The following is a 17,865-nucleotide window of genomic DNA, read 5'->3' as shown; positions in this document are numbered from 1 at the left end:
TTGCTGTGCAAGTTCCTTTCTCTGTGATAGAGATCTCTGCAGGGCTCTGCCCACTTCTCTTACCAGCAGAATAGGCTATTGTCACGCACTCTGCATAGGGACTATATTTGGGCAGGTCATAATTGCCCATTTTGAATGTGTTACACCACAGTCTCCTCTGATGCCTTTCTCTTCCTGTGGGTAACTCCAGTCATGGATTTTTCAAAACAACAAATCTCGGTTTCTTGAAGGACAACTTTTGAGAAATGGGCCAATGTGCAGTCAAAGCAGAGAGATGGGAACCGTTAGATAGGCTTGGTGTTAAAACAAGAATCCTCCTGCTATCCTCAGGGAAGGGCCCTTCACTTCATATATCCCTATTTTCTCTCGCTCTGTCAAAATCTGAATTGATGAAAAGCAGATGAGAGTCCTTGCCACCACGGCAGTTTTTCATCACTGCAAGATTCAGCCCAATGTGAAGAAATTTTTTTTTCTTCCAGCTTCAGGCAGTTTGAAGCTTGAATATGAAAGAAAGGACAGCAAGTCTAACACAGGGAAAGGACATGCATATTTGTATGGCTTGATAGCTCCTAATTAGCTTTATAATATTTATACAATGCCCAAAAGCATTGACAGATCCCTTTCTGTAAATATAAATGGATGCATAAACGAAATCTTCCCTTTGAAATAAGAACAACATATTCAAATTGAACAGAAATGTTCCCATCTGGACGGCTGGCTGATTGAAAAGTAAGGGTTCATTTTAAAGTGTAGATTTGCTGGTTAGTCCTCATTCAGGGCCATGCAAGCAAACCTGCATCTGGAAAAGGCCAGCTTCTGGCAAAGTCAGCACTTGAGAACCCACACATTTTTCATGGAGTAATTTTCATAGAATCACAGAACGGTTTGGGTTGGAAGGGACTTTCAAAGGTCATCTAGTTCCAGCCCCTCTGCCATGGGCAGGGACACCTTCCACTAGACCAGGTTGCTCAAAGCCCCATCCAACCTGGCCTTGAACACTGCCAGGGATGGGGCATCCACAGCCTCTCCGGGCAACCTGCTCCAGTGCCTCACCACCCTCACAGGGAAGAATTTCTTCCTTATATTTAACCTAAATCTACCCTCTCTAAGTTTAAAGCCATTAACCCTTGTCCTAATTTTCCCTTAAAAACACCAAGCAAATGAAACCTGACTTTCCTAATGGAAATCTTGAAAGCAGCACCATATTTTCCAGTCACCGGGTTTTATAATCAATAGCTCTACAGCATAAAACGGTTAGCTTGCTAATCAAGCGCTTCATAGAAGAGCAGATTTTGTGCTAACATGCATCCAGGCCGTGTACACTTGCACATACAATTTTAACTCTCAGTGCTAATGTAAGAAACAATATTTTCAGCCTAGATAAGCCTGTGTATTCGCTACAGAAGAGCAAGCAGCGTGTTTATGCTGCCATCAAGTGGATAGCCATCCTACCCAGTGCTGAATTTCAAGTATCTTTCAGGAGCGGTAAAGATAACAGTATTGCAGGGCTGTACTAAAAATTTTGGAGTTTCTTAATACCTTACTGACAAACGTCTGCAGTCTCCAGCTGATACATTATGCATCTGCAGATTAAGGGGACAGATTAAACTGTAAACACTCTTGGGATCGCTGGCAACCTTCAGTCTCCATAATAACATGGGAAAAATCCGTTTGTACACTCTTCAGATAGATGACCATGGCATATTTAAAATCTCAAATTGGATCAGATGCCTGGCAGTTCTAGTGATAGCAAAACGGGTTTGGGGTCCTTTCAAAATGACAGTGAGAATGGGCCTCTAAGGAGCCTAGCCCTTGTGATGACAGCGAAAGATTTTTAATATCTACAAGCTGATAAAAAATCATAAAAAAATGCCTAGGAGCTGCTGGCGAAAAGTTAATTTATGGTCCAAAAGTTTAGCTGTAGTGAGCATGCTCTATTTCATAGGATTTCTGGCTTCTTCGCAGCTTTTTTTCTGGCATTCTACAGTAAAGTTTATCAAAGCTTCTGCCTTTATAGCCAATTCCCACTGAGTGAAAAAATGCAGCTCAGTGAGACATGTTGGTTCTCTTCTTAGCCTGAAAATGTTGCTTAAATCACTGTCTCCATTTTTCAGAACAGTTTCATGGAGTAAATTAATTTTATGCTTTTTACAACATTTATTTCTCAGATAAGATAAACTAAATATCTTTTAAGCTTTTAAAGGGAAAGAATCACATTTTTGCCTGCATTTACAAAGCTATTTTCTGTACAGATTAATGAAATATGAAGCTTATTTGCTAGTGCTTTTTTACCACAGTGCTCTTACTAAATATAAATAAATAAATAAAATCATTAAAAGTGTAGATACAAACAATACTCCCCTCTAGGGGCAGAAACAGAATTTGCAACATTCAATTCAGCAGTGTATTTGATAAATATAATAAATAAAATAAAACAAATAGGGCCTACCAAATCAAAGACAACCAGAATTATTAAGTCATTCCCTGCAGAGAATGCTGCTGCTTATGAAATCTGTCTAAAGAGCATGTTGTGTTACTGTATTCATGCAGAAGTGTTTTAATACTACATGTATATAGAAGCCCATTTATCAGATGACCCTAGCAACATATATCCCATCAAGTTCTAACCTAGACAACATATCATCAAATGCAATATGCAAAGAATACATTTTCCTTTATAAGTAAACACATGTATCATGAAAACATATGTACTGACAAGTGCTAAAGCCAGAAGTTTGCTCAGCTGATCATATTTGGTATATTTGGAAGTCAAATAAGATGGAAGGTCAGCATCGGCTCGGCTGCTTTCCTCCTCTTTGTTCAAGCAGCCAGATGCAAGGTTGCAAAAGCAATTCAGGCATCTCCGTCAATGACAGAGGGTCCAATCCTCCCCGCACGGATCACTCCTACGTACAGTCTGGGAAGCTCGCAATTCCTCCTTGGAAACAAGGGGAATGCAGAGCTAACAGAGGGTTGTCTCTACATCCCCAGATCCTGAGAATTGAGTAAGCCTGATGGGAGCTACAGGAGATGGGGCTCAAGCCCCAGCTAAGACCCAGTACCTTCAACCAGTGCACCGCCACCGAGACAAGCAGCTCTCCCCTCAAAAAGCCCAGCACTGCCAATCTTCTCACGGAAAGCCATGCTAGGCAGAGCTGCTGAGATGCTGCCTTTGTCAGGACGTGCAAAGGCAGCTGTAGGGGCTGGCTGCACGTCACAGCCACCTCTGCACAGGTTGGGATGGGATCCTCAAGCCACCTCGCGGCAGAGCATCGCTCATGCTGCTGAAATGCCCATCACGGAAAAACTGCTATCCCTAAAGCAGCACAGCTCCGTACACATTACAAAAGCAGTCTCCTGACTTGTGTTTAAACAGAATAGCATAGACACTCCTTTATTTTTAAAGTTATTACTTGCAATAGTGGAAGGCAAGCTATTTAAAAAGCTTTGCGCTCCATTTCTTATCACATACACCATGGTTAGTGGGAATTTATTTCCACACACATGCACACCCACACACAATACTCTACCAAAAAAAAAAAAAAAGTTATGTTGCATGTTTTTTAGGTTACAAAAGCATTCTGTGTCAGTCTGTAGCCTACAAAAACATCAATCCCAAAGAGCTTTCCCCCCGTGGAAACCAGGAGAAAAGGGATTGAGTGGGACGATGAGAAAGTCTGAGTCAAACCCAGATTTTTCTCCAGCTGCATATGCTGAGCAGGGCACTGCCTTTTCCTTAATATACCCATAGCCTGTGGCATGTAATGTGACAGTACTCTGCCATGGTCACCGGAGAGGCAGAGTAACTCAGATTCAGTGGCAAGCTCACCCAGGTCTCGCTCACCGAGGTCCTGCTGCTCTGCCTCAGGTGGCTCAGCTCACTGCCTCACGAATCAGTGCTTCACCGCATTTCTTTAACACTGCAAAACCCAGCGCTTGCACAGAAATAGCATGCCAGCTGCAAATGTGCCACAAAACGTAATGTTTTGCTCCAGGCTGACTGCGAGCCTGATCTGGACTTTACTTACACAAGTAATTTAAACAGGTAATTGGGAATTGCCTCTGCAGCAGTCTCTGAAGTGGTACTAGTGCAGTCCTAGCAGCGGTGAGACTGATTTTAAGGCTGGTGTTACAAATATTTTTGTGAAAATAAGTTTCTCTCATAGTTATTCTGACTTTTATTTATTTAAGTGTGTATGTGTATCCTCACATTGTTTCAGTTTATTATTGCGGAGATCACTAACTTGGGGCTAGTAAGAACAGCAACACACATAGAAGAGAAAATGAGGGGTTTTTTCCTTCTTTTAAACATGACCTCTATCACGTCTAAGCCTTTTTAGTGCAGTTACAACCGTGATGGTCTAAAGCTGCAAGGACTTACATAAGGATACCTTATTTCTCCTACATCTCTTTTCCTTTCAGAAGAAGGGATTTAAGACTAGGGCCAGAATAAATAAATAAATAAAACAAGTCAAAAACACCTGAAGTAAAATCTGGGAAGCTCCAGGTGCCGGCGTACGAAAGCATAATCCCCTTGAGCCCCAATGAGTCTTAACCACTGGGCGCCGGGAGCAAGCTCGGGGCTCGCCCTCCCAGTATGCGGCACTGGGTGGCTGCTGGCTCTGCTGAGCTCCCCCCTCCCCTCATTGGGGGCTGCCTGCTGAAAACACGGGCATCTCAGCACCTCACTTCAGGCTCCCCAGCACTTTGCTGGGTCTCAAGCACCACTCTGGGCTCATATGTGAAAAGCTTAGAATAACACTTTCTTGCTTGGTAGGTTTTTCCTTTCATCTCTTTTCCAAGTGTTGTCCGTATGACTACGCTGTTCGAGAAAACCCTGTTGAAGATAGATGGCAGTCTTAATTACTACAGGCTAATTACCTTTAATGAGCAAACTGCCGTACACCAATGTGGGATTTGGCCTGAGAAGAATTTCAGACAATCCTCCAACATCAACGATATTATATCTTCTATCTAGGTTATGCAATGATGAAGCTTGACAGTATCCTCTAATCAGATGAGGAGCGTGACCCTGAAGATCTGAGACACCAATTTGCTTCTCTGCCAATATAACGTGCCAGTTTTATTTTCAGGAAAGTACTTGCTAAAGCAGCTTCACAGTGCTGCTAGCTTATTTCATTTATCCCTATGATTATTTGCCTTTTAGCATTGTTAGTGAAATAAAAAAAAATAAATAATAAAAGCTCCCAGGGTTCAAGATGCACTGCCCCAGAACAAGATCTCAGTTTCTGGCCTTGGAGACAGTTCTCCTGCAATCAGCACTGCAGCTGCAAATACAAACAGTGAGAGAGAACAGATCTTCATAAAGAAGCTGGACTGAATCATCAAATCTGTTGAGAATATGCCTTCTATTTAATCAAAGGAAATATTTAAGCACTAGCAGTATTCAGAAGCTACAAATTAATTGGTACTTGTAGGCAGCGATTATGTTTTCCATTTTTCTTGATATTCACATAAATATGTGTGAAAGATTGGTTCCCAGCTCTGCTAGGAGTGGGGGAAGTGATGTTCCCCACAAGTATTTGCAGAGCTAGTTGGGAATCAGCATCAGAAGGAATCGATCCCGGTTATTACCTCATGGTATACAGCAGAGTGCCGTCATCCTCCAGGCGCAGAAGTTTGTTTGGGGTTGTCATGTTGTGAGCAATAGACTTCTTGCCATTGTGGAAAAAAGTGTCCGGGGTCCAAATCTTGCTGGCGAGCAGGTTGTTAAGAGGGAGGCGTTGCATAGGTCCTTTGAATCGCAGCCTTTCATCTTTCCAGCTTTGTCGGAAAAAAACGTCAATCGTGTATTCCTGGCACAAAGAAACAGTCGAGGTATTGCAGGATCTGAATAGAAGCGATGGTTCCAAAAATTACTTTAGTGAAGTAAATATAATGGAATTGGCAGCCACACGCTTGAACTTACCATTTCTGTGTCTGACACAGGACCAAAACTGGTAACATAGATGTCTGTTTTCACCTGAGTTATTCTCTCTGTAATAAATATAGGCTCTGCATTAGTAATTGCTTTAAGATGCAAATATGTGCTCGTGATGCACTTCTCGATTAACAATTTCTGAATCACTCAAAAATCCCCAAAAGCTTGAAATTAAGAAGATGTTTGAGGAGGAATTTAATCCATGATCAAATGCAGTTGTTGACCTTTGGGAGCCCAGACTCTCTTCTTATAAGCAGTGGAAAGAAACAGGCCCTCCAAGGATGCAATTCCTCTGACCGACAGGTTTTGATCATAGATCACAGAATCACAGAATGGTTTGGGTTGGAAGGGACCTTAAAGATCACCTAGTTCCAGCCCCTCTGCCATGGGCAGGGACACCTTCCACTAGACCAGGTTGCTCAAAGCCCCATCCAACCTGGCCTTGAACACTTCCAGGGATGGGGCATCCACAGCCTCTCTGGGCAACCTGTTCCAGTGCCTCATCACCTGCACAGTAAAGAATTTCTTCCTTACGTCTAATCTAAGTCTACCCTCTTTCAGTTTAAAACCGTTACCCCTTGTCCTATCACTACAGGCGCTTGTAAAGAGAAGTCCCTCTCCATCTTTCCTGCAGGCCCCCCTTTAAGTACTGGAAGGCTGCTATAAGGTCTCCCCGGAGCCTTCTGTTCTCCAGGCTGAACAACCCCAACTCTCTCAGCCTGTCCTCATAGGAGAGGTGCTCCAGCCCCCTGATCATCTTCATGGCCCTCCTCTGGACCCGCTCAAGCAGGTCCAAGTCTTTCTTATGCTCAGGGCCCCAGAGCTGAACGCAGTACTCACAAGAGCAGAGTAGAGGGACAGAATCCCCTCCCTCGACCTGCTGGCCACACTTCTTTTGATGCAGCCCAGGATACGGTTGGCTTTCTGGCTGTAAGCACACATTGCTGGCACACATTCCATACCTACTATAGGATGAGATGAAGTGTATCTTGGAAGGACATATTCCCCTCCGCTGGCTTGGGTGATCTGCCCAGTTTCAGACATCTATATTATAGATGTCCGAAGTTAGGTGAAATTAATTCTACCCTCAAGACTCTAAGTCCTTCTGGCATCTTTTCAAATCCAGGACTAATTTAATTTAAGGGCAGAAATTTCAGAAGTTCGTTACATAAGATAGGAGCATCGAGCCCTATTTTCAAGCATTTCTGTGTAAAGTGAGAGAAGAAGGAGAGAAAGGGATGAAAGCAATGTGTTGGTCTCACAAGATGAAGGGGTGGGGGTAGCCAGATAAAAAAGGGCCAGGAAGAAACATAACAGATGGTTTACACATGGGTAGAAGATGAGAGAAATCTGGGGGATTTCTGGAGCTGAAGGAGGGCTCAACAAGGTTAGGATGGCAAGCAACTATTCACATGTTGTGGTTTTAAAATAGCTGTTGTAGAGGTTATCAAAATGACGTATTAATACAGATTTGCTGTAGCTGTCTAAAAACGGATGGTTTGGGGATCTGTTTTTAACAGAGATTTTTGTCACCAGCATAATTTTATACATGCTGACCAGTGAAGGAACCTTGCAGCAACCTGCTAGCACCCTGTCTCGCTCACCTTAGGGAGTACCAGAATGAAAAAAAAAAAACAGACTGTATTCAATTACAGAAAAAATGCATCACACAAGCTCTCCTAACCCAACCTCAAATGACCTCAATGACTGAAAGACGACGACTTTCAGTGGCCTTTGTATTGTGCCCCATTTGCCAGGAGACAAATCTACTTTCTGGGCTTCGTTTAGCTAATGAAACACAACTCCTTCGTCAAGGCCCATGCCGAGAGCAGGTACCCATTTGGGAGGGCATCATGTAGGCAATGGTCCCGCAGAGTGGGGGTCCAGCCACAGCAAATGAGTTATCCTACCTCCCAGTCCCGGGCGCAGTCGGTTGTCGTAGCCGTCCAGCAGACCATCCAAGATCCTGGTGAATATAGTGATGTTATCATTGGCGTCCTCTTTTCCCGATGCTGTTGGCGTTTGCGAGAAGCTGTTTTACGCAAACGGAAAGAAACACATCAAAAGGTGTGCTGGCCTCAAGGGGCTTCAGTCTCAAGCGAACTTTGCGACGGAGCCTCTGAGCCTCTGCCCCCTCCTGCCGCTCCAGCTGAGAGGCACAGGGAGCTGCAGCGGTTTCACCACTGCTCTAAGCAATCATAAATAGCTCTCCCTGGAGGAGGAGGACCCAAGGAAGGACCCATGCCATGAAGGTACAGCCTTGGGGTGCTGGACTGGGGACACCCGAGCCCACTGACCCTCTTGCCATAACAGACAGGGAGATCCCAGTCCCCTGCGCTGCCCTGCCCCACCTCAGCCCCACCATTTCCCCAGCGCTGGCAAGTCGCCGTCCCCTGCAGGGAGCAAGGTCAGCTCCCAGGGCCAGCAAAAGCCGTTACTGGTTTTTCCCCAGATTAGCTCTCCAGTCTTTGGGAACTGCATCAGCTGGCAGGGGAGCTGCACGGGTTTGCCTGGGGACACTCCTTCAAGTCCGCCTCAATGTACTCTTTAATCCTTACATGCCAAACAGCTGCTAATTTCCACAGTATCTGTAATTTTTTGCAAGAACAAAGAATGAACTCTAACCTTATTTGAGGATAAGGAACTCCCATTGCATTCAAAAATCCCACCCGAGATCACTGGGGTACCTGAAAAAACATGCTGCAGTACAGAAAAAACAGTTCTTCATTCCTCCTCTCTCTTTTGCATAAATTAGTGCTCCCTTGTAGTATGCAAATAACAGCAATGTGTAGTGGGCCTCATTCTATATCATTTGGGCCAGATCTGGTTTTATTCTGAACTCCTTTTTATTTCATCATTTAATCCATGGCTCAGACCTAGGAAGCTGCTCACAGCTCACAGCACAACTGTAACAGCTATAAGTCCATTTGATTTTCATTTAATGATGCTTAGGAGAATCCCCTGCCTACTAATGCCTTTGCATACCTAAAGAACAGACACGTAAGTTTATCCATAAGCATGCTTCACCTGCAGCAAGCAACGAGCACCTCTTAAGACAGCAAGTTTGCTCACATTCAGTGCTTATTCAAGTTTCAGTCTCTGCTGAAATCGCCAAAAAATGCTCCAGCTGCGACAGGGCCCATGGCCCCAGTACGAACCATACCTTGCCTCATGCACCCTGCCAGCAGACAGGAATCACTTACACTCCAACAACCTGAACTCGATGTGAGCCAGTCACTCAGAGATAATAAAATTTAAAAAATCCATGTTTATTTACTACCAGTCCCCAGGGAAATAAATCAGTAAATAAATAGAGAACCTCAAAGCATCCCTCTGAACAGCTTGCCTTGCAGAATGCTAGTAACATATGCTTTAGGCTTACCTAACAAAACAGGATTTATACAAAGAAAGACAAGGGACCTCAACCTGGTTTTACACTAGTGGGACCTTGCTGACACCCACGTAATGGGTCTGGAAGTTTTAGTGACTTGAGACCTGGCTCAGGATGAGCTGCTGGCCCCTCACAGACATGGGGACCCCCAGTCCTCCGCCTGTTCCCCTTACAGCTTGTGTGCTTCTGCGGGAAAAAGAATGGATTGCAAAGCCTCTCAGGAAAGGGTAGCGCAGCCGGGCGGTGGGAGCACAGGTCCAATTCCCAGGAACGCCGAAGCACACGCAAACGCCCAGCCGAGGAGGCTCCTCGCATTCCGAGCGCCGTCAGCACTGCCACGACCTCAACAAGCTCAACACCGGCGAGCCCAGGGCCACCACGGAGCTCCCCTTCACTGCAGGCGGAGGCATAGCTGCAAATCTCGCCCATTTTCAGGCCATCCCATCTCTCTGTGGTCAGAAGACCAAATTAATTGCTGTGACCACAACCTCTAGAGAGTAACTGAGGCAGACAACGTCGCAGACATGTTTGACTGTAATGAGAGACAGTTAATCCAGCAGATGCAACTGATTACAGAAATATTAGACATCCTTGCATGCTGGACCATTCAAGACAAAAGACTGCATCCTTTTTTGTCAATCGTAATCAAAGGGATTCACCATGTAAAGGTGAATATTTACAAGCAGCAGCCTAACAAATACAAACAGGAGACAGAAGTTACAGAGGTTCTTCATATGCAGCAACCATAACTAATGCTCTGGTAAAATCCTGGAACACTATTTTAAACTTTTCTCATTTATTTTAGCTTCCTTTTTTCATAAGAAAGAGATATGCATCATGCTGTCCGCCTGCTTCACCGTATCAATGTAGGAACCCGTTTTCATTTTCCAATGCGTCTGACAAAGAAGCACAGAGATCAAACTTCATTTCATTCCTACAAGTTTCATGAGAAGCAGTGACTAGACAAGGGGAGAGCGGTCTAAATTAGCGCCTCATTAAGTAAAAATGTGAGGTCAGCAGTCATCTATTCCCTTTGGCTCGCTGACTGGGCCAGTCAGCATGCATGTAGCTCAGAAACAGCCTCAGCAAAACCAGCCCACCTCCTCTCTGCTAATTAAGAGATATGGAGGAGACTTGCAGGGCGATTAGGAAAGATCCTGGGAGAAAAGGACCGCAGAGGTAAAATGTAGATGTTGCAATGGGAGATGGGAACAAGGGATGCCAAATACGGAGCTGGGATTATTGCAAAGGTACGGTACTGGGGGCACAGGACACAAAGCTTCACTAGTTTCTCTGCTCTTGAAAAAGCTTGTTATTTTTAGTGCTTATGGCTGAATTCAAAGCCAATTGAACTCAGAGGGAAGACTTCCATTGAACTATTTTTGTGGGGATGGGACAAAATATACTTAGTTCTCATAACTGCTCCTCTAAACCTAACAAGAGTAATTGATGCTGCTTCCTTCCATCTCAGCTATGTACATCTTTCACAAGAATAGTATACACACCTCAAATACTGAAATACTTTTATATCTCCACAAGAAAAGCTAATTAAGAGATGAAAAAGATAGAGAAACAACTAGGGTGAAGACTCATAAAAAGTCTGCACTTCATCTGCAAAACTGCAATCCAATTTAGATTTGGCAGGTCGCTTCACCCGAAAAAGGCAGCATCTGATACTGAATTTTGGCGAAATGTCAGTATTATGTGAAGTTGCATTTGTAGATGGATCACTGTTTGCCATTAATGCAAATGTTACTTTTTCTTTCACAGAAAAGTTAGCATTTAATTTCTATTTTTGAGATTGCTGGTGAAATACACATTTTGGAGTAAGTGCTGAGGTTGTCTTTTATGACATAAGACCTTTAAACCATACTTGCAAAGTTACATGCATATATTAGATACTATAGCTCTATGAATAGAGAGCAAACAGGTGAGATCCTAAATAAATTATTTCCACACAGCTAAAGATTAGGTTTTATCATCATATTAGTAGGTAAGCACATTCTTGCCTTTGTGCAACCAAAAATGTTTTTGTAGCAGACAAAGAACCTTAGGAAAATGCTAAGAAAATTCAAAGATAATTACATTTAAAGCTCATTATTGAACATAAACTAAACCAACCAGGAATACTTCTCATCACATTTATTTAATATTGCAATTTCAGGGTGACTGAAAAAATCAGAAGCCACAGAAGAGACCCATCTGTGTAAAATGTAATAACACTCTGAGGATGATCAGCTACCTCTTCTGATGAGTTCACAGTTTACCATTTTAAACATCACTGTCTTTTTTGCCATCTAGTCAAAATCATGACAGGTACTATTCATATCTTAGTTGTAATAAGAGAAAAACATATGGTAGATATGTCATGATTTTCCCAAAACTTCGGGGGGGGGGGGGGGGGGGGGAGGTAAGAGACACTGGAAAAATAACTGAGGAGTATTTTGCTATTGAAAGTTGTATTTTTTTCTCTCTCTCTCTCTTAGGAGTAGAGTTTCCAATAACTTGCTTTAATAGGATTGGAATTATACCAGAACTTCAGCCAAATTAACAGTTTGTGGAAAAGACAGTGGAGAACGCACTTGCACACTTTTGGATACTGCCAGCTGGCCAGGCATCAAAGGAAAAAGATTTACTTTTCTAAGTTAGCTTCTTGCCATCCCTTTCTTACAGATTCTTGAGATCTAAAAATGCTGATATTTTGTGAATTTGTGCAATGAAGATTCAGTTCTTTCACATCAGATTAGGATAGAGGATTGACTAAAATGATGCAACTTTAATGGTCTTTACAGATACTTAAAGAATAATTTCATTCTTTTATTTAGCAAGAGCAGTATTTTACTCCCATCTGGGAACGAGCAATTTGCGAGCAGTGCAACGAAAGCCTGTTCTTCAAAGGGCGACGTCTTATCGTCCTCACGCCCTTGCACCTTAACGCCCCTCTCAATATCCCGAATTTCTCCCAGGGTCATTAAACAGCTCCCAGAACTCTCAGCTCCCCAGGTCACTGACCTGCAGCTTCAGCAGGAGGCAACGCGTGCCACGGCTGGTCCTGCACCAAGCACGCGCCGCATGGCCTGCAGGTACGCACCTGCTATCTGGCCAGCTGGCAGGCCAAGCGAAACAGAGATGCTGAAGCTGTAGCTTTCTGTTCAGTAGAGGGATTGACTGATTTCTGTCTGCCTCCTCCAAGCAGTTCTAGGTACCCACTTAGTTTTCCAATTACTAAAATTGTCTAGTAAGTTCAAAAAGCTATCTGGAGACATGGAGAAGGAAAGGAAAACAGGATAAAAAAAAAAATAAAGACAAGCATGACTGCATAAGGATATGATAATTCTTACAAAATTGGTCTTAAAAATATAAGAAAGAACTCCCTAGCATCTGCAAGTACTTGGAAAGGGATAACCCAGCAGAACTAACTGCTTAGGGTTGCAGAGACTAACCTGAAATAACAGCCTGAAGGAGAGGTATGTTTAGCCTAAATAGCAGGATTATGGTCTTAGAGATAAGGGCTGTGAGCTAGTGGAAAAGTATGTGAAACTACAGACACACCACGGACTGAATTCTTACAGTGTACAGAGAAGCCTTGTGTTGGCTACATTTAATTGGGATCTTCTGTTTTCCGTGTTTCTACTATTATAAATATTATTAGCAGATGGCAACTAAACTGCGGGTACACCAACAACATCCGTCCCCGTCGGTTTTGGCTCTCGGACACATTTCTGAAATTGCACGTCCAAAATGCAAATGCACAGGGACTGTGCGTCACCAGCATGTCCCCAGAGATGTGCCCATGGACAGTCTGGGGCTTGCAAAAAAACCCAAACCATCAGGATGCAGTAAGGTTGGCCGGCATGGGGCCGACCACGTGCTGTCTCGTCTCGGGGAGACCTTGGTGCAGGCAGTCACCCATGGGGCCGACCCTCGCAGGGCTGCTGCTGCGTGGGCTCCCCAAGGGCCCACGAGGAGTCGGACCCTGGTCTCAGCTGAAAACACTCGTCGCGGTTATATTTGACTTTTATTATTAACGTTTACTTTCAAGACAATTGCGAAATATCTTGATATGCTTCAGTAAAATACCTTAACTCGTTAGAGCATTATACAACTCAAGGCTGAATTCAAGCAAGCTTGAAAAACCCTTCACTCGTGCTGGGCTGTTTCTGCAGAAGCAGACTCATAAAACTGTTACACCGACAACAGTGGGGGGCTTCACAGCCTCTTCTTGTTTCATCTATATCTTTGAATTTAATTCAGTGATTTTTCTTCAAATAACTTCTACCAACTATGCCTACAGTCCTTCTATACCACTTATTGATGTGGATAACTCTCGATAGTCATTCCACATTTATGTTAAACATTAACCACAGACTTTTGCTGAGATTTCTGAAGTAGCCTAGGAGACCGAGATACATAATTCCTGTTTATTTTACTAGGCATTGTGCATCAAAATTCCCCAAGGTGGCTTTGGTTATGTCAGCAAAAACTGTATTTATGATTTAATATAAATACAGAATGACTATGGAGAATTGTAGACAAATCTCTGCCTTCATCTGTAATGTCCTACTGTATTTTGCTTTTTAATTTGTGCTCATTTGACCAATCACTTTTAGCTAGCACATTGCAAAATGCACTGCAATGTAACGGTGCAGTCCAAACATGGATGAAGCTAATAAAGAAGAACCTGGTAGCAATGGCAAGTATTATCAGCATTAGATTCTTGTAGTTAATATACCAGCGTACATGTAAATTGTACCGTTCTGTCCTGAAGAGCCAGTCCCAAAGCACTTAGCAAATTACACTCTGAAACTGCTTCTGCCTCTGAAACAGAAGCGCTGGAGCATCCTCTGTCTTTTGAGCAGGGTCAAAATTCAGCCCTAAGGCAGCGTGTGAATGGTGCGGCGAATTGGGGCTGCTTATCTCTGCAGGCCCAGACTAAAATTACTAGATCAGAAATGGGGGGCGGAGCGGGAGGTTACATGATGATCTCATTTTAGTGCACAGAAGCTTTTTGAGTAACTCGCAGAAAACAAGTGTCCTAGTTTCCCCTAACTGTCCTGTTCTGATTATCTGCCAGGTTACAGGTCACACTGATTCCTACCTAGGACTTAGATTCAGTATTTACTTTGGAGTCAAAAGGGAGAATTAAACCCTCAGGTTTTTTGCAGCCATCTAACTATTCTTCTGTTAGAGGAGTAAGACAGTTAAAAGACCCCACGCCAAACAGGTCATGCTCTACTATTGCAATATGCTGCCTTCTGCAGGGATGATGGACAATCAGGAAGGACTTAAGGTTATAGTCCTCAAGATTTTCTCAATGTGGTAATACTTTGTCAAATTGCAACCATGTCAAGACAAGTTTAAAACCAGTCCCGCACTATCTAAGCCGTCTTCGTTTCTGTCACAAAGTCCAGGGAGTTTTGCCTTAGACCACAGCAAAAGCAGGATCAAGCTTTTCCAAGGTGAATAAATCAGCGTGCAGCTCTTTGCATCCTCGTAGTGTGCAGTCCTACAACCACTCATATAAGCCACTGCGGTCACAGGCTTCCGCCTGCCTACACAGGACACACACTGGAGACCGGACTAAGTTTTGCTTACATCATAGACAGTCGTCACTCAAAGTTTGGTCTTTCTCCTAGTTCCAGTGTGGAGAAAAATCACTTTGCTTGAAATCAGAAACTGATTTGCATCTCCATTTTGTATCTTCTTATAGCAAGGAATTGATGGGTGTGCTTGTGAATCAGCACGTTGGGAGGATTCATTTTTTTCTGGTGAAATCATAAATAATTGTTCTCCTCCACAAAAAAGAATCAACCTACATTTCCAGAGCACTTGCGAAATGCTTTTTCTAGATTCCATTGCATAGCCCGATTTTGGAAAGTTCTTAAGATCTCTGGCTTTAGGAAAAAACATACAAATAGGGGGGTTTGGTTTGGTTTGGGTTTTTTTTTTCTAAGAGCTACAGTAAGAGTAGTTCTTCAATACAGTTTTCAGAACATCACCGTCAGGAAAGCATCCAAAGCAAAATGAAGGAAACGGGATTCCTTGTTGTGTGCTTCAGGGAAACACAATTTCTAATTATTCCAGCAAGTTTCAAACTCAGCCATCCTTCCGAGCAGTCATGATCTTAGCTTACTCACTAGGAAAGCCTGTACCAGCTAGTAGCATGCACCAAGTCCTGCTGTTGCAGCTTTGCACTACTGCCTATAGCCTGCACCCACCAGGTGAGAGGGAAGGTGCAAGCCCCCCTCATCGAAGCCACGGCAGCAGGGAGCACCGCAGCCCCGGGCTGTGCTATGCCAGGGCAGAGCACTCAGCAGCCGTAGGCCTGGTCTGAGCTCCCTGTGCCCCCCAAGCCCTCCTGCAACAGCATTATGGGCATAAAGAACCAATACAAGACAGTAAATTTAAGCAGGAAAGCAAATCTCGCTCCCTTCCCCCTGACACCAGCACGTTAAGATGAAATGCAAAGCCCGCTTGTTTTGTTCGGCTGTTCCGCGCCACACGGAGCCAAGGTTTTTCATTTCCTTAATAAAAACACAGCAAAAATTCAAATGCAACCGGCAACTCACCCGAAGTGGCTGGCTAAACTCATGGAAACGCAGAAGAGGAAGAAGTTTTTGATCATGATAAAGTCAGAGACCATCCCATTGTCCATTCCAGAGGAGAGGTGGAACGCAGGTGGTTGCTTTGGTAAAGGTACAGCTGCTTAGTTTGTTCTTACGCTGCAACAATACAACAAAAAGATAAATCATTACACGGACAAACAGCAGGATAGCCGAGATCAGCTAACACCGCATCTTTGGCTATCTCTGTTTTTCACAAACTTATCTAGGCTTATGTAAACATCAGCTGTTTATGTAAAATTGTATATCTTCAAGGACATGTTTTACCTTCTGCTGACAGCAAACTGCAAAACAGGAAAAATTCTTAGTGGCCCATTTTCCCTTATATTCGTCCATGATATAAGTAACTAAAGAAACAGTCACCATTTTCCAAATGCCAATTTCAACCCTTTACCTATTTCCACAACTTCCACACGCCTGCAAACCCAGGGCTGTGTGCAGCCTCCGCATCCCTTCCTTCCATCGCAATTTTTTCCCATTAAATACCCGGCTTCCTTTTCCAAAATCCCAGTTGAAATGCCAAGAAACACCTACTGCTTCTTGGAATTCACACTGCTGATGCACAGCTTAGCAAAAAGAGAGTGGGATGGGGGGGGGGGGGAGTGTCTAAAAAGTGACCTTCCTTGCAAAGGCACATAAACCTCACGCTAGCACGAAGAATGACAGTAACATAGCTGCTCCAGCGACTGCCGCTTTTCGGATACCTGCCTCAGCGACCAGATCACCAATTTCAGCATTGTGCACTAACGTTTTCCTCTGCGCCCTATTAAAAAAAAAAACAACCAAACCAACAAAACCAAAACAAACAAACAAAAAACGAAACAAAAAAAGAAACCAAACCAAACCAAAAAAACCCCAAACCAACAAAAACCCCAAAACAACCCTCAAAAACACACCCGGAGGGGAGCTGCCTGCATTTTCCACCTGAACCCTGTGCCCCCCGCGCACACACCGCTCAGCAACTTACTCTCCGCACCCCGCCGGCGCAGCAAGGCGTAAAAACCCCAAACCAAAAGCCGCCTCCCCCGGGGCTTCCCCCCCGCCCGGTCCGCCCTGCCCCGCGGCGGGTCCCGCTCCGCTCCGCACCGGGCGCTGCGGGGCCACCGCTCCCTTCCGCACACGCGCAGCCCCGGCCCGCCCGCACCTGCCCGGTCGACCGCCCCCCGCTCCCCTCTCCGCACCGCTCCGCGGAGGGTGGCACCTGCCCGCCCGCGCCCGCTCCGCCGCCCCTTCCCGTCCCTTCCCTTCCCGTCCCCGCGGCGCCCACCGGGCTCGCCCGCCAAAGTTTCCCGCGGCCATGTGCGCGGCGCTGGGCGCAGCGGCGGCCGTCCGTAGAGGGGCGGGAAGGGGGGTGGGGGTGGGCTGCGGGCAGGGCTCCCCGCCACCCTGCCGCCGGCCCGTCCGGGCGCGGGAACCCGGCCCTTACCAGCCGCCGGCGGGGGGGGGACGAGGGCGAGGGGGCGGTGTTCGCCCGAAAGTTGCGGAGCGGCGGCGGGAGCGGAGCGGGAGCGGCGCCGCTGCCTCCCCGCCGCTGCCAGGCGCGGCCCCGCCGCAGCGCCGCGCCCGCGCCCGCGCCGCCCCCGCGCGGAGCTCCGCGGCCGGGAGCGCGGGTTGGGGGGGGTGGGAGGGCGCCCCCCCCCGGAGACCCCGGCGGGGAGTCCCGGCCTCCCCACCACCACCACCCCGGGGGGGGTCCTGCGGCTCCCCGGGCTCGGGCGAGCGGCCCGGCCCCGCGGCAGGGTCGTGGGCGAGCCCGGCCGGCCCCGACCCTCGGCGGGGAGAGCCCCCGGCACAGCCCGGCCGTGCGGGTGTCGCGTAACCGTGGGACAGGGCCGTCCCCGGCAGCGGGTGGGGCTCGCCGGTAGAGGCTCCTTACCCACACGTATGTAGGCATGCCTGTACAGACACCC

General features: G+C 45.6%; 2 protein-coding genes across 8 annotated transcripts in view; one reads left to right on the top strand and one right to left on the bottom strand.

The window, feature by feature from the left end:
* Positions 1-17,865, top strand: part of GABRB3 (gamma-aminobutyric acid type A receptor subunit beta3) — a 195,442-nt gene that overhangs the window by 32,417 nt on the left and 145,160 nt on the right. The window lies entirely within an intron of this gene.
* Positions 1-17,865, bottom strand: part of GABRA5 (gamma-aminobutyric acid type A receptor subunit alpha5) — a 59,412-nt gene that overhangs the window by 40,647 nt on the left and 900 nt on the right. The window contains exons 1-5 of one of the 7 annotated variants that reach the window (XM_029998755.2): positions 17,832-17,857; positions 15,902-16,054; positions 7,852-7,973; positions 5,930-5,997; positions 5,596-5,816 (exon numbers count right to left, since the gene is read on the bottom strand). In XM_029998755.2, coding sequence (XP_029854615.1) covers positions 5,596-5,816; positions 5,930-5,997; positions 7,852-7,973; positions 15,902-15,987 — 497 coding nt within the window. In that variant the 5' untranslated portion in view covers positions 15,988-16,054; positions 17,832-17,857. Of the gene's footprint in view, positions 1-5,595; positions 5,817-5,929; positions 5,998-7,851; positions 7,974-15,901; positions 16,055-16,349; positions 16,454-16,659; positions 16,916-17,222; positions 17,361-17,381; positions 17,505-17,831; positions 17,858-17,865 lie in introns of those variants that run through there. The other 6 variants (XM_029998753.2, XM_029998756.2, XM_029998752.2 and 3 more) reach the window with 6 other exon arrangements.

Source organism: Aquila chrysaetos, chromosome 23 (assembly GCF_900496995.4).
Source record: "Aquila chrysaetos chrysaetos chromosome 23, bAquChr1.4, whole genome shotgun sequence".
Taxonomy (NCBI): Eukaryota; Metazoa; Chordata; class Aves; order Accipitriformes; family Accipitridae; genus Aquila; species Aquila chrysaetos.
Note: the sequence above shows the minus strand (reverse complement) of the source record. Positions and strands in the feature narration are given on the sequence as shown.